The 9186-nt window shown below is 34.8% G+C and overlaps 1 protein-coding gene across 1 annotated transcript; it reads right to left on the reverse strand.

The window, feature by feature from the left end:
- Positions 1–1225: 1225 nt before the first annotated feature.
- On the reverse strand, positions 1226–4548 carry LOC105798177 (protein tesmin/TSO1-like CXC 2). The gene is made up of 8 exons (XM_052620866.1): positions 4471–4548; positions 4173–4348; positions 3452–4087; positions 3302–3376; positions 2900–3080; positions 2715–2813; positions 2354–2420; positions 1226–1897 (listed from the first exon to the last, which is right to left on the reverse strand). Exons 1-8 carry the CDS (start codon positions 4546–4548, stop codon positions 1494–1496), a joined length of 1716 nt encoding a protein of 571 aa, XP_052476826.1. The 3' UTR covers positions 1226–1493.
- Between the last annotated feature and the right edge of the window lie 4638 nt (positions 4549–9186).

Below are 9186 nucleotides of genomic sequence, written 5' to 3' on the forward strand. Positions count from 1 at the left end.
TCCTGTAGTTGTGAAATCACTTAGCAATGTTTCTCGCCCTCCTTATAAAGATTTTGAAATCTGGCATTAGAATATGTAAAGTGAGTCATAGGAATCAAGAGAAGGCACGAAATGACCATAAAAGGTTTACATTTGCAGTTATTTGGTAAGTCTATGTCAATTCTAGATTTATGTCTGTCTCCGCCCAAACCAATTGAATTTTTGCCTTCAAAGCTTGATTTTCCTCCTTGAAATACTCCCCAGTTGATACTAAACCAGTTGTCATAATTATAATTTTTATGAATTTTAAAATTTTTAAATAATTATTTTTAGAATTTCAAAAGATAAATAATGAATTTTCAGAAAATTTTAAGATTTTTTTATATTTGTAGAATTTTATAATATTTTTTCAAAAATTAAATTGAGTGTTTTAATTATAGTTGAAAGATGAATTGGATATTAACCCTGACCTCAACCCCTTTGTCCCGCAACTATGAAGATGCTTAACGACCCCCTAATTTGTACAAAGTTTTAAAGCTTTTAATATGTGGAATCCTACCTTCTATTTTGGTGGACTTTATTCGTTGATGATGATTAGATCTTACACATAATTGTACAGTTGTATGTTAATTTATAGTTAGTTTCCTTCTATTTAATCTTTGAATTATAGTTAAAACATTGTGAAAATTTATAAATTATTTTTTGAAATTATAAAAATATGTTTTAAAATTTTAATTATGTAAAACAATTAAAAAATCAAAAAAAATTAAAAATTATATAATAGCTTTGTTTATTATCAACTGAATATAATGAAAAGTTAGGATCTGTTATCAACGACCAAGCATACCACAGGTAAAATTAATTAACCTCCAGCAACATAGACTATAAAGAGACCAATTGTTCCCATGTGAGCAAACAAAGTAGAATACCACAGGTACAAATCATCTTCAAGCATCATTAAAAGCAGAAGTCACTAACTATGATCAGATTTAAGTTTTAATATAATCAGAATATATGTAGATACAAAAAATTGGACAACATGAACCTTCCAAATGTGACCAAACTACCTTCCTACTACAACACTATTTCAGCAAAATTCTTACAACGCTAAAATGCAAAAGCAATGACTCAATTAACTTATCTAAACCCTCAAAAAGCTTTATCCTTCAAAAGCACTCGCTATATATTTAGCCCAAAATGTAGGAGAAAGGTAAGCATGAACACATCTGAGAAAAGTGTAGTCCGAGCATTCCTATATAATGAGCTTAAATCCCTCCCTTACAATAAATTAAACTAGAAAAATGAGCTCAAATAAAAATAAAATTGAAAAAGTGAGACGCATAAAAGCAAAATAATTAAAAGAAAGCGAATGGAACTAGCAACATCAAAATACACGCAAATACAAAGGTTATATGCATCAGAGCCTCTGGTAGTATAGCATAATTGGAGGGATATGCATTCACCAATTTTATTAGGCACAAGACGCAAAATTTTATTACCAAAAACAATCAAAGTCATTCACTATTATAGAGCCCCAAACTCGAGCCAAAGTTCACTGTGTTGATGGGGTTGGAAGTTTCCATGAGGTAGTTAGGAAAACCATCTACCATGATCTCATAGATATCATCAATCTCCTTACTTCGACATGGTTGCTTAGGACTCAAGGCAAAGGAGTAGCAATGAAAGCTAGTTCCCTTTTCTGATTCAACCTGTGAGACATTTTGACAATCCCTCATATCATGTTCTCTTGAATAAGGATGTGTTGATACAGTGAGATGGTTATTATCAACAAGTTTTTCCCATGTTGACAAAAACGGATTTGTAATCCCGACCAAAGTGCTATCAGACATAACTTGTGTTGTATTCAACACCTCATGAGATTGATTTTGTTGTTTTTCCACTCTTTGGAACATTGATTCTGTAGCTCCGACATGGTGAAGTTAGTTAGTCACTAATAATAGGGTATATAATCCTTGTATGTAAGCATCACAACAAGGGTTTCAACATTCATCATTCTAATCATGAAAAATAAGTACTTGGTACATGTTACTAATGATCAAGTGTAAGCATTGGATTCAGCATTGCTCCCCCCACCACCAAAATGAGATCATTATTTTTTAGATACCAAAATCTATAAAATTATAAGTTAATGCATGTTAAAGTTATAGTTTGACCACCACAATAATGAAATTTTAATTTAATAACTCTAAAAAATATGAAGATTTAAACTAATATAATTATGAAATTAAATTTTAACTCTTACAAAAATGTGTAGCTTAATCTCAATCGCAACAAAAAAATATTGTTCCACCCCTAGGATCCAAAAAGGTGCCAGCTATAAATATGTTTAATCATTTTCGAGTTTAGAAATTACCTGACTTCTTGCCAAAAGAGTTGTCACAATCCTCACAGTGGCATCCGTCAGAGCATCCAACTTTAGCCTAAAAATAAATGAAGAATATTTGTGCAATCAGATTGATTAGAGGTAATTAATCCTATATCATATCAAAAAATGAAATAAGATGAAAACCATTTTTTAAACACAAACTCTGAGCGTTGTCAGTTTATGTCTAACACTGATTTGTTTAATATTTTAAAGAGTTTTTTTTCATAAGAGAGTCATATAACATATCTATGTCAAGGTGTATATTACACATAGATCTCGAATATAAGTACCTAAAAAAAGTAAATTAGGAGCAACATAAGTAACACAGAGATACAAAGTTAAAACATACCCGATAGCACTCACAGTACTTTTTTAGGCATTTTGACCTCTTGCATTTGCATCCCCTTTTATGCCTGGCTGATGGAGTGTTCATCAAGTTTTCATCACCCTGGCGCATAATTTCTCATGTCAAACACTTATGAAATTATACGAATTTAAAGGGAAAATGTGTAAGATTATAGAAGTTATAATTACAGTCACATTAGGAGAATCATTGGATGGGTTAACAATAGGTGGAGCAAATGCAAGAGGGTTACGCAATTCGATTTGATGTCGAATATCAAGAACAATATCCTCATAATCTGGCTTGTTCAAACAATTCTCACATGCACAACAATCCTCGCAGTAAATTCCTGCTGCAAAGCACTCACAATAACTGCCAATCATAACAAACAACAAAACTCAACAAATGTACTCCGAACTCTTCACTTTTTTTAGCACCCTTTGGACATTGGGGGTATGATGTTCCAAACATCTTCTAAATAAATGAAGAAAACTTAAAAGAAAACTAAACATACCGATCTTGGATATATGCTTAAACCGAGTCCGAGTAACATGGTACTCAAGTGAAATGTTCTGTCTAGCATGTGAACTTACAGTTTCAAACATCTGGATCTTCTGCAGTTGCAGTGTTTACAGGCTTCAGTCTCATCTGGGGATGTTTTTCTATCCCTGAATTCAGCAAATCCCACAGATAAAAAGCAATGTGAAAATCATTTAAGTAAAAAAAGCATTATGTAAACTTGCCTCTTCCTTTTTGAGCTATCTTTGGATTTGGATAGTTGGTCAACCCTATCTCCAAATTGTTGACAAGAGATTCCGATTTGGTGAAAACATGACCCTATCTGAGAATCCTCCATATTTTCTGGTACACAAACTCCATGGTGATCACTATCCACATGATCACCGACTCTCCCCGCTAGTGGGATCAACGGATCATGGCTTAATGGTAGAATAGGATATGGTACACAAGCTCCATGGTGATCACTACCAGCACAATCACCAACTCCCACAATTGGTGAGATCAAGGGATAATGGTTTAATGGTAGAATATGATATGGGAGCTGCATCGACATGGCTTGATTTCCACCAAGGAAAGTGAGCTTAGAATCCGAAACTTGACCCACATGTTCCATAAATTCATCAGATTCAACATGTTCCCGAATGTTTTTAGATGAAATATCCAACATCTTATCCAACCTTTCATCATCGGAAATCTCAACCACGCCATCATTTGCATTATCACTAGTTTTTCCAATGGTCACTTCTGAGGCATTGAAACAAACACCACATTGTTCATCATGTTGAGTATGATATTCACTATGTTTGATCATAAAATCATCTTGGTAGCAACCATTTGAACTTGACGCACCAATTTCATCTCTATTAGCATACACAAAACAATCCTTAGTTATAAACAAAGTGATTAGTTGACTTTTAAAGATATTCTCGGTGAAAAAAACACCACCTTTGAAGGAAGTTTAAGTTTATTGGTCGTTGGTGTATATTTAAATGTGGTGAGTTAAGTAATGAAGAATTCGATGTAAAACTGGTCTCATAAAGCCTTTGTTTACACAATGATGCTCTCGCTCTGGATGGCATTATGGGAGAGAGATCATTGAGAAATTCAGAAACAGGAGATTTCTGCAATAAAAACAAAGCTTTTACCAAGAAAAATATTATGTGTTTATTTATTTCTACTTTTAGGTATAGATGTTTGGCAAAAATAAAAACAAAGCAGAATATACAAGCCAAATTGTCCTTACTTTTTCACAAGGAGTCAATATTTTTTCAGAAGGAGAGGTAGCAAGGGATGCCTCAATGTCACTTCTGTAAGACTCCATAGATACTTCAAAATGCTTACTTACTAGCTAATGATTGAAGAATTGATGAATTGTGAAGGAGAAAGATGAGAAAACTCCAGATACAAATAGATTTACATAGCCAACTAATTTCACATGTGAACCAATCAAGTTAACTAAAATGTCTTTTAGGTTTAATTTTAAATTAAATATTTTTACTATTTTAATTTTAAAGATAAAATATCATTTATCCTTTCATAAAATTTTAAAATTTTAACTGTTTTAATTTTAATCCTTCACTAAAATTTTAAAACTTTAACTATTTTAATATTAAAGATAAATAATATTTTAAATATTTTGATTGTTTTAATTGTAAGAATAAAATATATTTATCTATTCATACCATTTTAACCGTTAAAATATTAAGGATAAATAATATTTTAAATATTTTGACTGTTTTAATTTGAAGGATAAAATATTATTTATCATTTCATCAAATTTTAAAATTGTTATTTCTCTTTTCATAAAATTTTCAAAATTTAACTGTTTAAATATTTTAAATATTTTGATAGTTTTAATTTTAACTGTTTATGAAATGATCAAATAAATTTTAAATATTGATCATTCTTTCAGTTAATCCTTAATATTTAAACCGTTAAGATTTTAAAAATTTATTAAAGGAAAAATAATAGTTTAACCTTGAAATTAAAATAGTTAAAATATTAAAAGAGTTATACCCTAAATTCTAAGTCTTGAGTTTTAACTCTAAATCTTAAATCCTAACATTTAAGTCATAAGGCACGAGCCCTAAACTCTAAGATTTGAACCTACAACACTAAACATTGAGCCCTAAACCTTAAACCATAAGCCTTAAATCTTAAACCTAAATCCTAAGCTCTAAACTCTAAATCTTGAACTTTAAATTATGAACCCTAAATCTTAAGCTCTAAACCTAAACCCTAAACCCTACACCCTAAACCCTACACCCTACACCTTACACCTTCAACCTCAACTCGAACCTCCTAAACCTTAAACACTAAACCTACACCCTAAGCCCTCAAGCTTAACCCTAAACCTTAAACCATATTAATCTCTAAGCCTTGAGCTTTAAACACTAAAACCTTAATTTTTTCAGTTAGGCAAAGGAGTTAAAAAAAAAACTCAAAATCCTTTCCTACTAGGCTGCCACTAAATTTGCATGTATATATTATATTTATAATCTATAAAGTAATGTTTTAGAGAAAAAAAGAAATAAGCTTAAGTCAGAGGCTTCAATGCTTGACAAGTGACTGCAATATTGATATGATATTTAATGTGTTTTAATGTAAAATAAAAGAAAATGTAATGTCAAAATCATATATATATTATTTAATTATTTAATCAAAAGCCATTAACTATTTTGTGTAATGTGAAATTAAGTTTATTAATTGAAAGTTGATTTCCACATTTTGCATGAAAAGTATATTAGTTCAAAACTCATGTTCACATTTTGTATGGAAATTAGGTCCAATATTCACATCTTATATTTTATGGAAAGTTTAAAAATCATATGTATCTGATTAGTCCAATGTCCAAATATCTACGATTTTTCTTTACATAAAATAAGATTAACAAGACTGCTCTTTTCCTTTATTTTTTTGGTCAATACGTTTCTTTTCCCTCTTTCTCTCACTTTTTTTCTCTGTTCCTCCTTTCATAAACCCTAGCCATCTCCTCCGCACCGTTTGGCGTCGTACCTCTGATCAAAGGCCAGCGGCCATCACCTCTATTCAAGGGACGTCCCATTCTCAAATCCGAGGCTACCGTTGTTAAATGGTTCAAAGAATGGTAAGTTGAACATCTTTTCAGGATACTCATTGCTTTTTCTGAATTTATTCCTACCGTATGTTGAAGAACGTTTGTTTTGAGAAGAAAAAAAACGAAGAGGAGAGAATAAGAAGAGAAAGAACTAGAGAGCAGAATAGCTGAAATTCAATCTTCAATATTCATGCCTTCCCCCTTTTCTGTTACACGTAATATAATGAAAAGAAACAACCGTTTTTAGCTAACAACTTACTAAACGCTCCCGTTTTGTCCAACCCGAAACTCACCGTATCCTTAAACCAATTAATAAAGACGCAGCTCTCAACTAATTATTTTCAACTATTTAAGCAGAAATATAAACCATAACAATTGCCCTGCGTGGAAGATATCCTTGTCCTCAAGGATCAAATGCAGGATACCAGCGTTGTAGCTCCGACAACTTCTCCCATGAAGCATCCTCAGGGAAAGTGTCTGCCCATTCAACCAAGACCTCCACTGCTGCATGATTCCCTTGTCTGACCATCCTCCGTTCCAACACTGTAACTGGTGATTTAAGAAGAGCACCATCCGAGGCTACTGGTGGCAAAGTGGGGGTGCTCACAGTGGAGCCAATATGTTTTTTCAACTGTGAAACATGGAAGGTGTGATGAATTCGAGCCGATGAAGGTAACGTTAACTTGTAAGCCACTTGGCCTATTCGAGCTTCCACAGGAAAAAGGGCCACAATAGCGAGGTGACAGTTTTTGGTTCTTGAATTTGCGCAAGGAGTGTTGACGATATGGCTGTAGTTTCAGGTATACTAAGTCACCCACCTTGAATTCCCTCTCAGAACGTCTTTTGTCAGCCATTTGTTTCATTCTTTCTTGAGCTCAAGAAAGATAGAACTTAAGCACCTTGCGCATAATCTCCCTGTGTTGTAAAGTACGATCAACTGAAGCTACTGGAGATGCACCAAACACATAAGGTAGATGAATGGGTGGAGATTGTCCATAGAGCGCCTCATAAGGGGTCGTTTGAATTGTGGAATGGAATGTCGTGTTATACCACCATTCAGCTAGAGGTAACCACGATAGCCAAGCTGAGGGTTTTTCCCCAACCATGCAGCGCAAATATCCTTCCAAACATTTGTTTAACACCTCCGTCTGCCCATCTGTTTGAGGATGATAGGCCATAGATCGCTTCAATTTGGTCCCCATTTGTTTGAACAACTCTTGCCAAAATTGACTCAAAAATATTTTGTCCCTATCCGACACAATAGACTCCAGAATCCCATGAAGCTTGTATATGTGGGTAAAGTACTCCTGCGCTACTGTAAGAGCTTCGATGAAGTCCATGCTGATGTCTGAACAAACTCGTTCAGGAAGGGGTAACGGTTGCAAGAGGCCCGGAGATGCTGCATTATCTGCCTTACACCTTTGGCAAGTCACACATTCACGAACCCAAGCATGAATGTCCTTGGACAGTCCCTTCCAATACAATATGGCCGATATTCGCTTGCGAGTTGCATGGATGCCAGAATGACCACCCAAAAGAGTGTCATGGAAAATGTCGAAAATCTATCTACGTAGTGCTACATCTTTGCCCACCACCACTTTATTCTTCCTACGCAAAAAAGGTGCCATGCCACAAATATTTAAGGTGTGACTGTGGTTGAACACGTACTTGATCACAAAGTCGAGAGAGTTTCTGATCAGTCTCGTACAACTTTAAAATGCATTCCCAGATTGTAGACTAGCTTGACTCTTGACTACCGTCACATTGGAACAATTGGTGATCTAATACTGAAGGTTTCCTTGATAGCGCATCGGCTACTGCATTTTGAGTCCCCTTACGATACACAATTGAGTAATCATACCCCAGCATTTTAGCAACCCACTTCTGTTGATACGGCGTAATAGCTTGTTGCTCAGAAAGGAACTTTAAACTATGATGGTCGGTTTTGATGATAAAGGGCCTGCCTACAAGGTAAGAGTGTCACTTTTTTACTGCTAATAGCACTGCCATCATTTCCTTATCGTAGATGGATAGAGCTTGGTATTTGATTCCCAAAGCTTTGCTAAAGAAAGCGATTATCTTGCCATGTTGTTGAAGAACAGCCCCAACTCCTTGCCCACTGGCATCTGTTTCAACACAGAACTGCTCCTGAAAATTTGGCAAAGTCAAGACTGGAGCTTGACAAATCGCTGACTTGAGTTGGTCAAAGGACTGTTGTTCGTGTTCTGTCTACTGCCATAATACACCTTGGCGCAGCAATGCAGTGAGGGGTTTAGCTGTTAACCCGTAGCCTCGTATAAACCTCCTATAATACCCGGATAATCCAAGAAATCCCCGCAATTCCTTGACCGATCGTGGAGAGGGCCAATCTAGTACGGTTGTTATTTTGGTTTGATCCATGCTAACAGTTCCTTGACAGATGATATGGCCTAAATACTCCACATGTGTGGCTCCAAAACTGCACTTAGACTTTTTGACAAAAAGCTGATTGTCACGAGGTACTTGCAGAACCTCACGTAGATGGCTCAAGTGATCAATCCACCCCTGCGAATATACGAGAATGTCGTCAAAAAATACCAGCACCGACTTCCTCAGTATGGATCGAAAAACAGAATTCATCAAGGATTGAAAGCTCGAAGGTGCATTGGTCAGGCCAAAGGGCATGACCAAAAACTCATAGTGACCCTTGTGAGTTCGGAATACTGTTTTGAAAATATCCCGCTCATTCATTCGAATCTGGTGATAACCAGAACGCAAATCCAGCTTCGAAAAAAAATTTGCCTGTCCCAGTTTATCTAACAACTCTTCAATGATGGGAATTGGAAATCTATCTTTAACTGTTAGCTGGTTCAGTTGTCTGTAGTCTATACAGAGTCGCCAACT

This window comes from Gossypium raimondii, chromosome 9 (genome assembly GCF_025698545.1).
Source record: "Gossypium raimondii isolate GPD5lz chromosome 9, ASM2569854v1, whole genome shotgun sequence".
NCBI classification, from domain to species: Eukaryota; Viridiplantae; Streptophyta; class Magnoliopsida; order Malvales; family Malvaceae; genus Gossypium; species Gossypium raimondii.

What these genes read in the sequence shown, in the direction of transcription:
- LOC105798177 (XM_052620866.1), bottom strand. Translation starts at nt 4,548, where the DNA reads ATGGAGTCTTACAGAAGTGACATTGAGGCATCCCTTGCTACCTCTCCT. An exon ending in AACTTAAACTTCCTTCAAAG is followed by an intron (nt 4,088 to 4,172) that starts GTGGTGTTTTTT and finishes GTATGCTAATAG; the next exon opens with AGATGAAATTGGTGCGTCAA. An exon ending in AGTACTGTGAGTGCTATCGG is followed by an intron (nt 2,421 to 2,714) that starts GTATGTTTTAAC and finishes ATTTATTTTTAG; the next exon opens with GCTAAAGTTGGATGCTCTGA.